Source organism: Meleagris gallopavo, chromosome 16 (genome assembly GCF_000146605.3).
Source record: "Meleagris gallopavo isolate NT-WF06-2002-E0010 breed Aviagen turkey brand Nicholas breeding stock chromosome 16, Turkey_5.1, whole genome shotgun sequence".
In the NCBI taxonomy this organism is placed as follows: domain Eukaryota; kingdom Metazoa; phylum Chordata; class Aves; order Galliformes; family Phasianidae; genus Meleagris; species Meleagris gallopavo.
The window spans coordinates 14,756,519-14,773,730 of record NC_015026.2 but is presented as its reverse complement, the minus strand read 5'-3'; the positions used below and the strand labels follow the sequence as shown (position 1 = coordinate 14,773,730).

Genomic DNA, 17,212 nt, shown 5'->3' with positions numbered 1-17,212 from the left:
ACTGCATTTTAAAGCTAGCACCTTGTTTCTGTATCCTTACTGCACACCTTCTAATTGACTTGTCTGTGGTGTTTAACACTAGCTGAAGATCTATTCCATGTCTTCAGTCACAGGGTTGCTGGCTGCCTGTTTCTCTGGCCTGCTGGGGTCTGGATGGCAGCACAGCTGTAGGATGAGTCGCTCTCCCTGGTTTGGGTCATCTGGAAGGTTTGCTGAGGATGCACTCAGTCCCACTGCCTAGATCATGAATGCAAACTCAGGAGAAAATAATTGAAAATGTTCCTAGTAAAGTTAGGCGAATCTTAGATTTGTGTCAGTATTATTAATTTACAGATAACTACAAATTTCCGGAAGAAATATAATCCAAATCTACTTGACAGTGAGTCTACAAATCTCCTGTGATAGAAATTTGGCATTTCTACTGGGGAAAAAACAGTTCTGCTTACATTATATTTCAGGCCATAAGGCTTTCTAGAATGCTCATAGTGCGATAGAACTCCAGAGTATGAAAGAGAATTTAAGATGTTGAGTGATGTTGGGCGTTCCGTCACTGCGCTCTGACGGAAGGGCTCTCTCTGATGCACCCATGGGAGCTCAGGAAGCACTGTGCCATTGCCTTCACGCCTGCACTCTGTTTCTGTGACAGGATTTCTTGGAGGAGAGCAATCAGCAGATTGGAGATATTGTTGACTTGGTGAGAGGTAAACTGCCCAGCGGAGCCCGGCTGACTCTCGGAGCTCTGACTGTCATCGATGTGCATGGTAAGTACATCTTGTTCCTTATGGGGCAGCACTGCTGAACTTTGGTAAACTATGGAAAGTGGCAGCTCCAATTCTTCCTCCACCAAACAGGCCATGCCAGAAGATGAACTGCAGGGTTAGTAATGGTAATCATTTTCATTGGTTAATTCCCAGGAGATGAAAATCAAGTGCAGTGGCTGGACTGGTGCATGGGGTCCAGCTATTGATGGAGGCACAAGGACCTCGAGCAGCCTCTGTGAGCTGTCTCAACACTTTCCCAATGGCTCTCTGTTTTTCTTAGAGCAGCAGGGCTGAGGGGAGCTGCTCACACCCTCGCTGGGGAGCAGCGTTCTCTTGCTTTTCCAGCATTTCCACTGCTTGAAATGAGCAAAATGGTTCTGCTCAGTCGTGCTAAAAAAAAGTTATTCTCTCTCTCTAAAACATTTTTGTGCTATCTTAGGGCATTAAAATAATGATTTCATTTTTTATGTCTCTACATGATGCAGTGATTTGTAAGGTTTTTGTTCATGCATCCTTCTAGTCTTTCCTGAAATTCTCTTTGGCTCCATACTTAACAACAACAATCTTGGTTTTTGGGGTGCTGCAATATGTCAGTGAAGAAGGAAGAAAAGTAAGCCTTGGACTTGAATGTTTAACCATCACACAGAGTTTGAACATGCAGCTATGTAACTGTCGAGGATCTTGCATCTTGCACTTTGGAGACAAATTCTGACATAAACAGCATTCTGTCACTTCCTGGCTCTTTTGTGGTCTATTTATCAGTATGGAATTCGGCCATGAGAGTGGATTTTGTTGTTTTTTTCCTGCAGTATCAGGTAAAATAAGTGTCCCATGTTGGCTCCTTCAACCACTGACTTCAAACAGCCTTTACAAAGTTACTGCACAGTGATGGAGATTGCTCAGCCCTATATAGCTCTGCATCTGCTTAGAATTGGCACTGGGATCTGGAGCAGGTGGAGCTGGTTCCCTGTACGAAAGCTGGGGATTTCTTTCTGACATGAAATTTGTCTTACTGCTCTAAATGTATGTAAGGAAATATGCTCTTATGTGTATGTAAGGAAATATTATTTTACTTATACACTGTTTTAAGTAAACAAAGATAGTAGAAGTGTTTGGATTTTTAAAAACAGTCAGTCCCTGACTCTGCAGCTCGTGATGTGGTTGAAAAATTGGTTGAAGACAAAATCACAGATCTGAATGACTTCCAGTGGATTTCTCAGCTGAGATACTACTGGGAAGGGGAAGATGTGATAGTGCGAATGATTACAACAGAAGTCAAGTATGGATATGAATATCTGGGCAATTCTTCACGTCTGGTTATAACCCCGCTAACGGACCGGTGTTACAGGTGAGCTGTGTTGTTTATGAATAGCATCTTTTTTTAATGATTTGCAATCTGTATTTAATTTCATTTGTTATAGTTAATAATTGTAGGAGCTTTAGCATCTAAGAGTTCCATGTAGGTTTTGGAGGCAGATCTTACCCATCTTCTTTGTCCAAATATGTTAAGGTATTTGCAGCACTTAGATTCCTGTACTAGTAGAGTGCTAATCTCTGTTGTACACAGGAAAGTGCCTCTGAAAAGAGCTAGAAGGTGATGGTAGTGGAAATGTAAAGAACTGTGTGGTAACACTGGTGAGTTTATTTCTGTAAACTAAGGCATATATGTGAGGCGTGCCCATCTGCCAAATGAAGAGCAGCTATAGAGTCGCTGGTGCCTGACTGCTGGTAGGTGGGTTACTCTTCCACTGCTTGCTTGCAAGAGGCTGAAATGGAAATACTTCATCCTCCAAGGGCATTTGGGTCTTCACTTCCAGTGTATCCCGGAGACATGGGTCATCTCAGCAGGTAGTTTGAGATTTAAAGATACTTCTTGATAGCTGTCTCCAGCCAAATTCATAGAGAGGTTATGAAAATGTTTCTTGGGCACAGAGTGGCTGTGAGCTCACTGCTGCACTCAAACTGCAGCTAAATGGTGACATTATCGCCTAGGCCAGCAACCACTTGCTGTTCTAACATGCACAGGGGTAGTGGAAAGATAGTGGGACTGCTGCACTGCCTGCAAACACAGGTCATCTCCAGTAGTGTTAGTGCAAACAAAGTCTCATCCAGACTTAGCAACTGCTTTTGGTGGCTGAGTTTTTGAGTGGCTTGTAAAAGAAAGAGATCACTCCACTGTTAGCAGGGATGTCAATTTTAGTATGAATATCACTTGGAGAGCATGGTCGTTTCCATTTAGGGAAACAACCTTCGTGCTTTTTCAGCCTTCTCTAAAGATTGACTTTGTTTATAAAGCCAGCTTAAAGTTGTTGTCATGGAGAGCACCATGTCTTTCTGCAAACTCTACCACTTTCCCTGTGGTTCTGCACATTTGATTGTACAATTGAGGATATACAGAGTGGGTGCATGTAATAAAAATCCTCAACATTCCTTGCAGGCCAGGTGGGTGACTGTGAGCTTCCACTTTGGGGAGCCAGCTGTGAGACGTTAGCAGGTTGCTAGGTCAAGCTGCAAAGTACACATAAATCACTGCCAAGGGAACCTGTATAGGAAGATACTGGTCCAATCCTTCAGAGACAATTTACCATTAATAATTACTGTTTCTAATGGCTGTGCTCTTTACGTAGGACATTAATGGGTGCCTTGAAATTAAATCTTGGTGGTGCACCAGAAGGACCTGCTGGGACTGGCAAAACAGAAACAACTAAAGATCTGGCAAAAGCGCTAGCTAAACAGGTATTAAAATGTAGTTGGTTTGGTTTAGATCTTGTATGGGTGTGTAGGTATTTCTTGCAATGCTGTTCTTAATCAAATATTGTTTTTCCTCTGCCAGTTCAAGCTTTATTCAAAGTAGTAGTTGGTAAGAGCATTGCATTTTGTATCTTGTCTATATGACATCATTGTGTAGTCATCCAAAATTGGAAATAATAATCCTTTCCTGGTTTAGACGCTAAGAATTTTATAATGGATTTGGTGTTAATCCTGAGAGATGTTGTCTCTGTGTTCTGCTGCAGTGCGTGGTCTTCAATTGCTCAGATGGTCTCGATTACAAGGCGATGGGCAAGTTCTTTAAAGGTCTGGCACAGTCTGGGGCTTGGTCCTGCTTTGATGAATTCAATCGAATCGAGGTAGTTTTTTAACTCAGATATGTAATATGGAGAGCTTTATGATACTTAGGTGGACTAGGATTGAGGTCAATACTAGTAGGCCTAGAAATTCCACAAAGATCTGTATTTTTTTTTTTATGTTTTAATGTCTTTAACAGCTGAATTTCTCTATTTGTCTGCTGTAACTTGTATTTTAATGAACTCCAGTGTTAGCATTCTCATTTTTCAGTGTTCTGTAACCTGAACAGGAGGCACTGAGGATTAGCCCTGGACAGCTTTATCCATTCCTTGCATTTCCCCTCCATTTGGGGCACTGAACGAGTCAGTCTTTCTGAAGATGCTGAATTCTTTGTAGTGTGAGGCAGAAGGCCAGTGCTTCTGCGGGCATCCAGAGGAACCTCCCGGCCACCCGGTTTAACTGTCCATGTTCAGGCAGATTGTATTTTCTTTGGGACGAAGCTTTTCAGAAGCCTTGTGGTATCTGTACGTTGGTTAAATAGAGAATGGGAGTATGATATTTCAGAGGATTGCTTTAAAAGACAGCTAAAATTTAGGCTCGATTGTCAGTCTGGGCCTTACATTGAGTGGTTCTCACCTGGAGGATTGCAGGAGATAGCCATCAAAATGTATAAACCTTTGTACTTCTGATGTTTTCCAATCCGCTCTGCCTTATTAGGTTGAAGTATTGTCTGTGGTCGCCCAACAAATACTTAGCATACAGCAAGCTATTATCCGTAAAGTCAAAACGTTCATCTTTGAAGGCACTGAGATCTCTCTCAATCCCACCTGTGCTGTGTTCATCACGATGAATCCTGGCTATGCCGGTCGGGCTGAGCTGCCTGATAATCTGAAGGTAACCCTAGGATCCTGATTTCTTGTAGAAATTAAACAGAACTTGCAGTTTCTCATCTATTTTGATAAGAAGAGCTAGACAGCAACCAAGTAATACTGTGATCTAACTCGTTCTGCGTGCTGTTCACTGAATGTATAAACACAGGGCCGTACAAAGAGCACAGACAGAAGGTCTCAGCACAGTCAGCCTGAAAACTGTTTGAGCTTTAGCTGTGCTCTCACTAAATGGAAATTCTCGTGGTGTAAAATGGCTTGGAGTTCCAAACCCCGATTTGACTTCATTTTAACAACTTCTTGAGAAACTGCCGAGACCAGTAGGGTTCTTTTCCCAGCCTTGGCATGCATTCTTCACACGACTTCGTACAAGACATTAACCAAGCCATGTGCTAGTGTGTCTGTTACAGAAGTGAGATGAATAATGCCTTCTGTTTTGGTCTGTTAATAGTTCTTTAGAATTATGACTCTAAATATTTGTTCTTACAGTGCTAAGCACAGACCTGTTGGTAAGATCGCAGTTCTGGTAATGGTTCTAATGTGATCTCATTTATTTCAGATGATTCCTAAAGGAATGAAAGAATAACATGACTGTTATAAGTTCACAAATCACAGAGATACTATTCTTACAAAACAAGTGCAGCTTACTACCAAATTCCGCAATGTGAGCTTAAATATCCTTTCTTGTAGGCATTGTTTCGAACAGTTGCCATGATGGTTCCGGATTATTCTTTGATTGGAGAAATTTCACTTTATTCCATGGGATTTTTGGACTCTCGAAGGTAAGGCATGCTGAATTTTCCACCTTGAGTGAGTCTAATAGACCTCATTCCTCCGTGAGGCACGCATGCAGATATGTACTTTTAAAGCATAATGTTCTGGAAAACCCATCTTGTTTGGTTGCTCCAGAAAGTACTGTTTGACCCCCTGCATTATTGCCAGTCCTCATTTACCACCTCATGCTGACAGATACGTATCTCTGCACTGAACCACTTGCAAAATGCAATTGAAGTGGAATTGCTGAGTGGCACACATGCTCTCTGGCACATCAAGTGTACAGTTTTGCTTCCGAGGCATCTTACAAGTATTAACTTGGTTGGTGGGTCTGCATATTCACAGTCACTGCAGTGATTTTGATGCTTAAATTATTTTCTTGGCATGGTGGGGTGTTTTCCTTCTCCACGTGCTATTTTCATTCCCACAGTCTTGCCCAGAAGATCGTCGCCACGTACCGTTTGTGCTCAGAGCAGCTCTCATCTCAGCACCACTACGATTATGGCATGCGTGCTGTTAAATCTGTGCTGACAGCAGCAGGAACTTAAAGCTCAAGTACCCAGCTGAGAATGAGAGCGTGCTGCTGCTGCGCGCTTTGATGGATGTGAACCTCGCCAAATTCCTGGCACAGGATGTGCCCTTGTTTCAGGTAAGCTGTCACTTGGCTATGCCTGAGTTTTGTGGTAAGAACCTGCAGGAAAGGTGTTTCCTTATGAGGATCAGCTGCTCCAGGTGCTGCCGTGTTGGCGTATGCCTGTTGCAGTCCACAAATCTGGATGTGCTCTTTGGTTCCATGAGTATTGTCTTGAAAAGCACTCAGTGGTAGCTCTGAAGTTATGCTGTAAAGCGTTTATAACTGCTGAAGTCACTGATTTATTAGCAGAAACATTGTTTTTGCAGCTTGCATTCTAGCTTTGTGCTGCAGAAAAGGTGTGGACAAATAAATCGATCAATTAGAAATTTGAAGTCAGATGAAAACAAAGAAGTTGTTGCTGGTATGCTGCCTTCATACAAAATAAAGACTGTGCAAAGGTCAGACAATAAAATGAAAGACCCAGAAGCTGAGGTGTGAGCGCAGTTATCTCTAACACCACCTCAGAACACAGAGCTTCTGTTTAATAACTGAGCATGTTCAACAGCTTTCACTTTCCTGTAGCACAGTTTGAGACACCTTTGCAGAAGGTTAACCTTGCTTTTACAGCATCAGTGTGTGTAGGAGAATTGCAGGGCTCCCTCCTCTCTCGTGCTTGCAGAACACACTGATGGCTGCAGTCAGTGCCTGGGCGTTAGGTTATGAACACATTCCCTCTTCAGCTCTGTACAGGTGTTGTTTTCCTTTCAGGTTATAGTTCTCTGCGAGTTTTCCCTTTTTGTAATCTGTGGGTTCAGATGATGTTTTATTCTGTCTCTCCTCAACAGAGTATCATATCTGACCTGTTCCCAGGAGTGGTTCTTCCCTCACCTGACTACGAGCTCTTTGCCCAGGCAGTGACTGCAAATATCAGGAAAATGGATCTTCAGCCGGTTCCGTGGTTCATTGGGAAAATTATTCAGGTTCTTCTCACACTTATTTCTTGGGGAGATGCCAGAGCAAATGATTGAGAAATGTTCTTCATCCCTTCTCTGACAGTGCCATGAATGAATCAATAGATAATAGCCTCTGTGATCAGTTAATTTTGTGTTACAAACAGCGTGTATTTACTGAGGAAAAACCATGGAATAAATGTCAGTTCTGCTTACAGTTTGAATTCAGACAGTTTCTGAAGGAGCGAATTAGCTGTAGCTTGAGCCTGATGATTCAGGATAAAACATTAAGCTGAAGCTGTTAATGGCCAATACAGTGCTGCCCAGCAAACAGAGCTCTGGGCTGGCAGGCAGGCTGTGGGCCCAATCTCCTTGGGAAGGGCTGGTGTGTCCCGTCATGGCTTAGCTTTACCTTCAGCCTTGTGTTCCTGCTGTCCCCCCTGCACTGCGGTATTGGTGGCCTTGCAAAGAAAGCTTAGCTTGTTGCTATGTGAGCAGCATAGCCTGGTGCTGTTGGGAGCAGAAATGCAAGGCATGGGGCTGGTTCATTAGTAGTTAATTGGCTTACGCTGCTTTGCAAACCATGCTTTATCTTTCATTAAGCAGGGGCAGTATTAACTGGTAAGGGATTTAAGATATCAGCCTTAGCCTGAGGTTAAGCAAAATCTGCTTAGGGCTCCTCGTAGGGTTCTGCTTGAAGGCGTTCAGGTGGAAGGCTTTGATGTGAGGTCTGGCAGTTCTGCTGAGGGCACTGAAGAGGTCACCACCCTTACAGTTCAAAGATAGCCTTGAGGGACTGCTGCTTTGGCAGATCCTCAGAGCAGCAGTTCCAGCTGCTGTGTGTTTTCTTCACTGATGGCCATTCATTTCATGGAAGGCTTTATGCACTGGGCCATGATGAGCAGTGCTTGTTGAGTGCACCATAGTCTGTGCAGTGACTGTGACAGCTGAGGAAGGATGCTTAGCAAGAAGGACAAATTTGGGGAGGAACTGCTTGAATTACATCCCTGTGAATTGTCATAATCATAGGATGATGCTCTGAGGTGGGTCAGTGTCTTAATGGACTGCAGTGTTTGGCTGCTGTTCTTCCTGCTCTGTTTGAGCGCAGGCTGGTTTCATACGCACTACACTTTGTGCAGTGTTAAAGCTGAGTGTTGTGTCACTGCTGCAGATATACGAGATGATGCTGGTGCGCCATGGCTTCATGATTATTGGAGATCCCCTGGGTGGGAAGACATGTGCATACCAAGTGCTGGCTGGAGCCCTTGGGGATCTGTGTGCAGGTAACTTTGTCCAGCCCCAAACTTACCGTTAAATGAAATTAATTCTACGACTGACGGTATTTCTCTTTGCAGAGACACACTGAGGTTGGTAGTCATCCTACATTCTGTTTTCTCAGCCAATGAAATTGCTGTTCATTGAATTTTTTTGTCTTCTGTATTTTCTGGAAGTAGTTTAGTCTATATTACTGGAGTAATAAAACACAGTAATGTGTTTGTACTTCTTTGCATTTTTTAAGCGTTGTATCTGTTCTTAATACCCTTGCAAAACACGCAAAGCAAGCTGTGATGGGAGATTGTAAGTAGTCTCCTTAAACGTACAAAATCTCTCATGCTCTATTTGTTCCTTTTTAATGTGCTTTTGCAAAAAGCACTTTGCACTTTTCTTGTACAAGTAAAGGAAATTGTTATTCACTACTGCCTAACTTCAGATGTTTCTTTCTTGCCTTGTGCAGCTGAAGTAGGAACCTTCAAAATGTTCTTACTCGGATGTTGAAAAAAACAAACCCGTCAAGCTCCTCTGTTTGTCTTCCTACACAGCAAAATCAATGGATGAATTTGCTGTTGAATACAGAGTTATTAATCCTAAAGCGATTTCCATGGGACAACTGTACGGCAGCTTTGATCCTGTAAGCCATGAGTGGACAGATGGGGTTCTTGCACATGCCTTTAGGGCACAGGCATCTTCTACTACAGATGATCGAAAGTGGATTGTGTTTGATGGCCCAGTGGATGCAGTTTGGATAGAGAACATGAACACTGTGCTGGATGACAATAAAAAGGTAGCCTCGTTTAGCCAGCTGTCTCACACTTTACCTTACTGTCGCAGTAGTAGCAGCATTGCTTCCGTGGTGGTCGAAGAGTATAATTGTGGTATGCTGCATTAGGAAAGGCCGGTGTGCTTATAAGCATTGCTTTTTCCTTGAGTTCCGTGGTTTGGTTCAGTAGAAAATTGCAAGCTGTTAATTCTTCCTTAGAAGGCTTATCTTGCTCCAACTTCATTGAAATGAGGTAATTAACTGAGGATATAAATGAATTGAAACTGAGATTTATTTATGGGACGTTTTAGGAAACTGAAACGAGTAAACTCAGTTCTGGAACTGAAAACTGAATTTGTGTAAAAAAATTTGGTGAAAATTAACTAAAGAAAAGCTGCAGATCATAACTGCTTTTCCTTACATAGTTATTTAAAGATACAGTATTGCATGCCATTACAGTAACACGTGGAAAAATTGAGGTGAGTCAAAAGGCAGCAAGTGGTACAAGAACACAAAGGAGTGAATGAGAAGTGACAGCAAATAGAAGATGTGGTGATGTATGACAGGCATTACTTTGTCTGGTAGATTAACACTGACATGAGTAGGTCACATTTCCTTTCGGTTTTCCTTCTAGCTGTGCCTAATGAGTGGTGAAATAATTCAGATGAATTCAAAAATGAGCTTAATCTTTGAGGCAGCAGACTTAGAGGAAGCGTCTCCAGCAACTGTTAGCAGGTAATATGAAAGCCCTCTAACATGGAGCGTCCCACCTTCTGCATCTCTTCCTCTGCCATAGCTGTTCATTCTTCCCAGGTGTGGTATGATCTACATGGACCCACAGCAGCTAGGTTGGAAGCCACTGAAGGATTCCTACATGCATACACTGCCTCCAAACCTGCAGGAAGAGCACCGGGAGCTGGTGAGAGCATTACTTACCGGCAGAGGTCCCAGTTAGCAGATCGACTTTAAGGCAATGCTCAGTTTGCCATCTTGAAAGCGAGCATGAAGAATCAAACCTGGTGAAGTACTGTCACTATTTTGAGTGTCCCAGGTTTCTTAGAGGCTGTTGTAAATTGTTTTATAGTTATCAGTGTCAAATGTCAGGGCGTGAGAAGAGGAGATGCCATGAGTAATAGAAATACAATGTGGGAAAAAATGAAAGATTAGAAATGTTTTTAACTCATCCTTCTTCTTTCTGAGACATTTATAGAGTTCAGCTTGAGAAATACTTGAGAAATAATTAAGATATTGATAGCTTGATCTTCTGTGGCCTACTCACCTTAGGCACAGTTGGTAAATTGTCCTTTGTTGGATTTCTTGCACAAACATGAATACAGATTGTGTATTATATCTTCATTGTGGTTGCAAATGTATGTAGGTGTTTGTGGGAATCAGTTTTTGTCAAAATTCAGACTCCGGTTTACTGGTCATCAAAGTGAAAGAATCAGAAAAACAATCAGGTCTCTATCACTGTTTGATAGTGACAGGGTGGGGGAAACAGTCTTAAACTAAAAGAAGGGAGAGTTAAATCAGATGTGAGAAGGAAATACTTCACACAGAGGGCAGTAAGGCCCTAGAACGGCAGCACAGAGGTTGTGGTGCCCATCCCTGGAGCTCAGGGCCGGGCTGGGTGCGCCCTGAGCTGCTGGTTGGCAGCCCTGCCCGTGGCACGGGGTTGGAACTGGGTGATCTTGAGGGTCTCTTCCGACCTCAGCCATTCTGTAATTCTGTGTTTCAATGAATTGGGTTAGAGTTGAAGAAAGTCTTGATTTCTTCATGTAGCAAGACTAGTTTTGAGCTTTTGCAGGAAATTAGGACCAAATTCAAAAGAAGTGCAAAGCCTGTGGAAGCTCTTTATTGACAAAGTCCACTTAGTTCATCAAAACAAAATAGTTCTTTCTGAGTCAGCAGATAGGTGCATTCCTTGAATAAAGGGCCCTGAGAAGAGCCTAGGTCACGATGCCTCCTCTCCTGTTTTCCCTCTTGAGATCACGGAGCAGATCCCATCAGCCTGCCTGCATGCTCCAGCACTTCCATAGGTACCAGTCCGTGCTTTTGGAACTCCTGCTGTGGCACCGTATCTCTGCTGGGTCCTCAGCAGAGGCCAGTCTTTTTCAAAGGAGGTTGAGGCCTTTTTCTTTCTTCATGTTGGAATAATTTTTTGTTACCTAAGCAAAGCAGCAGCCTCCCTAGGCTGAGCTATTGCTCTGATGTTGGTATTTGTAACTAGCTAACAAAATTTAGGGTGAAAACTTCTGTGTGGCAGAAGCAGCTTGTTTTCATCATCAGGTGATGACAGTGAGACTTTGCGATCACATCTGCTGCCTCACAGTGGTCATTTCCTGATCTTCCTTCTGCCAGCTTGGACAATTCCGGTTGCTTTATGTTTTACTGACAGAGAATTGGAGACAGTGGGAAGTGTGGCAACTGCTGCATTGTTAAAAGCCATTTTCCTTTTTCCTGGCAGGTCAACAGCATGTTCACGTGGCTAGTTGAGCCCTGTTTAGATTTTATTCACCATCATTGCAAGGCCATAGTACAAACTTCTTCTATTCATCTGACTTACAGCTTGATGAAACTCTATACTTGTCTACTTGGTAAGTATCCTAAATCTCAATCCTTTTATTCCTTTTTTTTTTTTTTTTGCCTTTCGTTCCATAGCAAGATGAAGGTTATCAGACTCCAGGAATTTCCTTGCTGCTTCAGATCCTACGACACAAGTACTTTCTCACAGATCAGTATTAATTACACAGTGCTTTGGCTGGCATACAGAGCTTTTGCACTGGGGCATTGGTGTCATTACAGAGCTGCACATGGCCTTGTGAGCATATTTCACATGCTTTGTTTGCTGTCCGCTGACATCTGAAGGAAAAGAAAAAAGAAAAAAAAAAGACCCTCTGTAAAAGCTTCTCATTCATTTCTATCTCTAATTATTTGTAGCACTTTACACCGGCAAAGTTTTCACGATGTGGATGCTCTGAGTCTCAGAATACTTTCTGCAAAAATAGGTTTTGAGTTGGGGTTAATGTTGTTCTTAGCATTTAACTAGAATTCAAAATATGTGTTTTAGATGAAATAAAGCAACCTGAGGAAGAGGGGAAGGAAAGCATGTCGAGTCAGCAGATCACCTTGTGGCTGCAGGGGCTCTTCCTTTTTGCTTTGGTTTGGACGATTGGTGGGACCATCGATGCAGACAGCAGAAAGAAGTTTGATTTGTTCTACCGTAACTTGTTAATGGGGACGGATGATGGAAACCAACGCCCTAAGAATGTGAAGATCACCAGAAACAATATCTTCCCAGAAAAAGGTACTTAGTAACTGTACTTGCCTGGATTTTGATAAAGCTGTAAGTCTGCTCAGCGCCTTAACAGAGCTTTGCATGTGCTGCAGAGCCAGCCTCTGCTGTGTGCTGCACGCCGGGTGCCCTCCTGCTGATACACCTCATGGACTCAACACTGCAGCTGAATCTGACCTGGAGCAGCTGTGTGCTGAGCACAGCAGAAGGGCACTCCTGAGATAAAAAGGCCTTTGTTGTCTCTCCATGTTGGACTTCTTACACTAACGTTATAGAGGTTTATTCTAATCAGTGGGTTTTCCCATGTTCTGTTTTTTTTTTTAATTAACAGGGACTGTTTATGACTTCTATTTTTACAAGCGTGGAAGTGGGCAGTGGAAACTGTGGACGGATTACATCTCGCAGGATGACCAAGTTATCTCCCCAGGAGCTAAGGTTTACACTGATGCTTTTCACTGTAGAAAATAATTATTTGGTTAAAAGATTTAGAGGTGTAAATCAGTTACCTTTGTGAACTCCTACTATGTTTAATGTTTGAACTGCAGCATTTATTCACTGTGGGCCCCTGTGTATTAGTTCTGGTATTACTGGTGTCACTGCACAGTATGCATTAACCAAGCAAACAGGTCAGTGCTGGTTTGGAATATGGTGGGCAGTACCAAGGGTCGTGAATCCCTCCATTTCCACGTAGCGGCATACGCATCCTGATGGCATTTGCAAACTGTAGGAAGTGTAGCACAGCAGTGATCTGTGTAGAAGTACCAATTCTGCAGGTGTAATTTCAAGATAATTGATGTTTGTTGTTTTATTAGAGAGAAATCCTGACAGCACTGTCCCTCCCTGTTTGCACAGTAGGGGACAGAATTAAGCTGTGCTGAGCCACGCAGTCCTCTTTTCAGGCTTCATGTAGTGTCTATGAGCCATGTAACAGGTAAGTACTGTTTGGGCTGTTTACTGAATAATCTCTGCAGAACAAGCAGTGCCATCTGCACTGTCTAGCAGAATCTCATTGTAACCTGGGTTTTCAGAGAGGAGAATTTCATCAACATATATATATTTGTGCTGCAGGCTTCTTGTAGCTGCACAAAAGTATTCGCATTGGTGTAGTATTAGGTGTTTGGTCTTCATGAGTGTTTTACTTTCCTGTGTAACAGGTCTCAGAGCTAATCGTTCCAACAATGGAAACTGCCAGACAGGTGTTCTTTCTGAAAACATATGTGGAACATAATATCCCTTTGCTTTTTGTGGGTCCCACTGGCACTGGAAAATCAGCTATAACAAACAATTTTCTACTACAACTTCCCAAGCCAACGTATATCCCAGTTTTCATCAACTTCTCTGCAAGAACCTCGGCTAACCAAACCCAGGACATTATCATATCCAAGCTGGACAGAAGAAGAAAAGGATTATTTGGGCCTCCTCCAGGGAAAAGGGCTGTGATATTTGTAGGTAAGACAAGTTTCTCATGTTTTTATGTCATTTAAATTCTGGCTTTAGGCCAAGGAAGTAATTCGCTGAGACAAGTCATTTGTTTTGCCTCAGTGCTCCTTGTTTTTTTCAGGTATCCAAGGGAAGGTTAGCACTGCCCCTGCTGAAAGGTTTCTAGCTGTTGGAGCAGTAGTCCGGAACAGTTTGACTCTTTTTAAATGTGTTTGCAGTGTGATGCAATATAAAATCATCACCACCAAATTAAACCATCTATGTTGCCTACAAAGTGCAATGGCATTTGATTCTGGTTTTACGAAATACCAAAATAACAATGTAGAACCTTTTCCTACCACTGTTTCCATTGTTTTTATTCTTAGCTTCACAAAAGAGATTCCTAAACACTGAGAGGTTTTTCCTTACTACCTCTGCTTTCCACAGATGACCTAAACATGCCAGCCAAGGAGGCGTACGGAGCACAGCCGCCCATCGAGCTTCTCAGGCAGTGGGTTGATCACGGTCACTGGTATGACCAGAAAGATGCATCCAAGATTAATATCATAGACGTGCTGCTTCTGTCAGCTATGGGTCCTCCTGGGGGAGGCAGGAATGATATTACAGGTAGGAAATCTGCCAAGGGTGGTACAAAGTCTGTATGTACGAGGAAAAAAATATATTGCAATGGAGAGCTATCTAATTGAAGTTACGAGGCAGGTTTCATTTTGCTGATGGTAGATTCTACGCTTGTCTGTCATTTGGATTGCTCCAAGAGGAAGTATGTGTACTCAAGGCCAAAACTGTAACTTTTCCAGAATGAACTCAATCAATATTGGGAAGTAGATGATGAAATGGCAAGAAACTTTGAGAAATTGACCCTTTTTTTTTTTTTTTTAACTCTTTTCTCTCATTGGAAAGGGAAGATAGCAAATCCTACTGAAAGGTCTCTGGCTACACTAACAATTCTCACCTGAAATCCCATTTCCTGCTGCTGAGATAGACTGCTTGAATTTACTTAAAGGCATGTTGCTCTAAAATCTGTGGTGCCTGCCAAATCACTGTGAGGAGGGTTATACTTTCTAATTGAAAGCCTTACTATAGCTACAGCTACATCATTATATTCACTTAGCCTCCACGTAAAGATTCTAGTACAGGTATGCACTCTGAGGAGGTTTTATTAAAATAACTATTCTGACACTGCTGATTTTTTTATAATTTAGTAGTGCATATTCTGCATACTTTTATGTGAAATCTGAGAAGAAGGTCATTGCTTTTGTAAAGTTTTACTGTGCCGTATCATGGATGTTAAAGCTCCTGTAATTGAAATTTGGGTGATAGTGGCCGTATTGTGACAGAGATTTGTGGTTTCCTTATTAAAAGCAGTCAATTTAAAGAGGAATATTGACATAAACCATGAACCAGTTTATGCTCCTTTGGTGTCACTGCTGGGGCAGAAATTAGGCAGAAACAAAATAGTGGAGCTGCAGCCAGATGCAAATCTGTGTGAGTCGATCCTAGCCAGATGCTAAGGGGAGGCAGAAAAGCACTTGGACGTTCCTAGAGCCCTCTGTGTGTTCTTCTGTGTGTTGCAGGGCGCTTCACGCGGCACTTGAACATTGTATCTATCTGTTCTTTTGATGATGACATTCTCACCAAGATTTTTACTGCAGTTTCTGATTGGCACTTCGGCAAAGGCTTTGAGTCCATCTTTCTAAGGTAATTTGATGCATTTCCTGTATCACCTTTGTCATGTTTTCTCCTGCAGCTTATCTGTGGATCTTATATTGTCTCTCTTTTCCTTCTTCAGGCTTGGTAAGATAATGGTCCAAGCAACAATGATGATTTACAAAATGGCAGTTGAGAATTTCCTCCCAACTCCTTCAAAATCCCATTATGTCTTCAATCTCCGAGATTTTTCCCGGGTTGTTAAAGGAGTGCTGCTCTGTCCACACACTCATCTGCAAGTAAGTAGTTCCATTATGTTGCTGTCGGAAAGAACAATGGGAAGAGTAAATTATAATATTACGAAGGGAACATCTCAAAATACATGAACTATGATTTCAGTTGATTTGCATTTACAATTGAGATAGCAGTTGAGTGCCTTGCTGTGTACTTTCCCTCTCTGATGGAGGGAAACAGCTGTTACTTTTGCTGATGTTCTTTCCATGTGTGGCCCAGGGGTCCAAGGCCAATCTGTTACAGCCTGTACTTTGGGCCATCCCACCTCTTGTGCCTTCAAACAAAATCTCCCACAGAAACAAGTATGTGAAAAGGCTTAGTGTTTCTTTTCAAGTTAATGAGCATGCCAGTGAACAAGACAATAGGAGGCCCAGAATTTGGGCCAAATACTACAGAAGTATAATGACAGATATGGAGGATTTTCATCCTTCTGCTTTTTCTTCCATTTTCAGCAATATTGCTTGGGAATTTCTAGGAATATTGGAAGTTGTATTTCTACTGGGGTAATGTGTTTGGTGCAAGAATAGAACAAGATGACCACCAGCTACTCAGGGGATGTCTTGGCCAGTGACAGTTTGGGCAGGGATAGGGCTAGAGGCTGTGTCTTAGAAAGATTTGTTCTTTATGTACAGGAGTGGGGAGATTTGATACAGCTGAGAAAAATGCACTGACAGAAGAGTTGCAGGTTGCTGGTTAAGGGAGCTTGTCAAGTGAGCAGATGCTGAGCCATATGCCAAATGACTTGGAACTGAAGGATTCCCACTGAACTTAGTACAAAATATAGCAGGGTCCAGATGGACATTTCTAACTCGTCCTGCCTGAGCAATATTTACCTGTATTCTTGTGTGTACCTTTTCAGAGTGAAGACAAACTGATCCGCCTTTGGATTCACGAAGTGTACCGAGTTTTTTATGATCGCTTAGTTGATGAGGAGGACAGGGAAATATTCTTTGAGATGGTAAAAAAGACAACATCAGATAGCTTCAAGCAGAACCTTGATAAGGTATTTTTCAGCAACACGCTAGATCCAAGTGTTTCAGAAACACTTAGACACTAAGATTGCATTAGTACTGGATATGTTTTGAATGATCTATACCATAGCATTCATGAAGTTTGGGTTTTCTTCTGTTTGTATTATGTTTTATATGTACTGTTATGGAAACTAATACTTTATATCTGCATGATCCAGAACTTCAAAATGATTCTGCTTTGCTACAGAGGATTGCATGGGATAACTGTCTTTCATTGTTCACTTGTGCTCCTGCTTAGCATTCAGTGGAATGAGTCCCTGGGAGTAGTGGGTACTTTTCTGAGAAATCTTTTGGCGACTTTTCCTGCTTTTCACAGCATAATCACCATCTGACATGTGCATGGCAGAAACTTGCATGCCTGCTTACAGAGTATTACTCCGTTCAGGAGGCTTTTCTGTTTCACCCTTCCACCCTCTTCCACTCTTTTTCTCTTTCTTTTGTCTTTGTTTCTTTTT

The 17,212-nt window shown here is 42.3% G+C and overlaps 1 protein-coding gene across 1 annotated transcript in view; it reads left to right on the top strand.

Moving 5' to 3' along the window:
• The window catches only part of DNAH3 (dynein axonemal heavy chain 3), a 63,035-nt gene that overhangs the window by 29,050 nt on the left and 16,773 nt on the right, over nt 1–17,212 (top strand). The window contains 21 exon segments of the mRNA XM_010719934.3: nt 647–761; nt 1,911–2,109; nt 3,389–3,497; nt 3,776–3,889; nt 4,545–4,721; nt 5,405–5,496; nt 5,919–6,025; nt 6,028–6,137; nt 6,908–7,042; nt 8,184–8,295; nt 8,833–9,074; nt 9,685–9,785; nt 9,864–9,969; nt 11,518–11,647; nt 12,121–12,357; nt 12,677–12,780; nt 13,500–13,794; nt 14,212–14,391; nt 15,360–15,483; nt 15,575–15,731; nt 16,586–16,729. Of these exon segments, the coding sequence (XP_010718236.1) occupies nt 647–761; nt 1,911–2,109; nt 3,389–3,497; nt 3,776–3,889; nt 4,545–4,721; nt 5,405–5,496; nt 5,919–6,025; nt 6,028–6,137; nt 6,908–7,042; nt 8,184–8,295; nt 8,833–9,074; nt 9,685–9,785; nt 9,864–9,969; nt 11,518–11,647; nt 12,121–12,357; nt 12,677–12,780; nt 13,500–13,794; nt 14,212–14,391; nt 15,360–15,483; nt 15,575–15,731; nt 16,586–16,729 (3,090 nt within the window).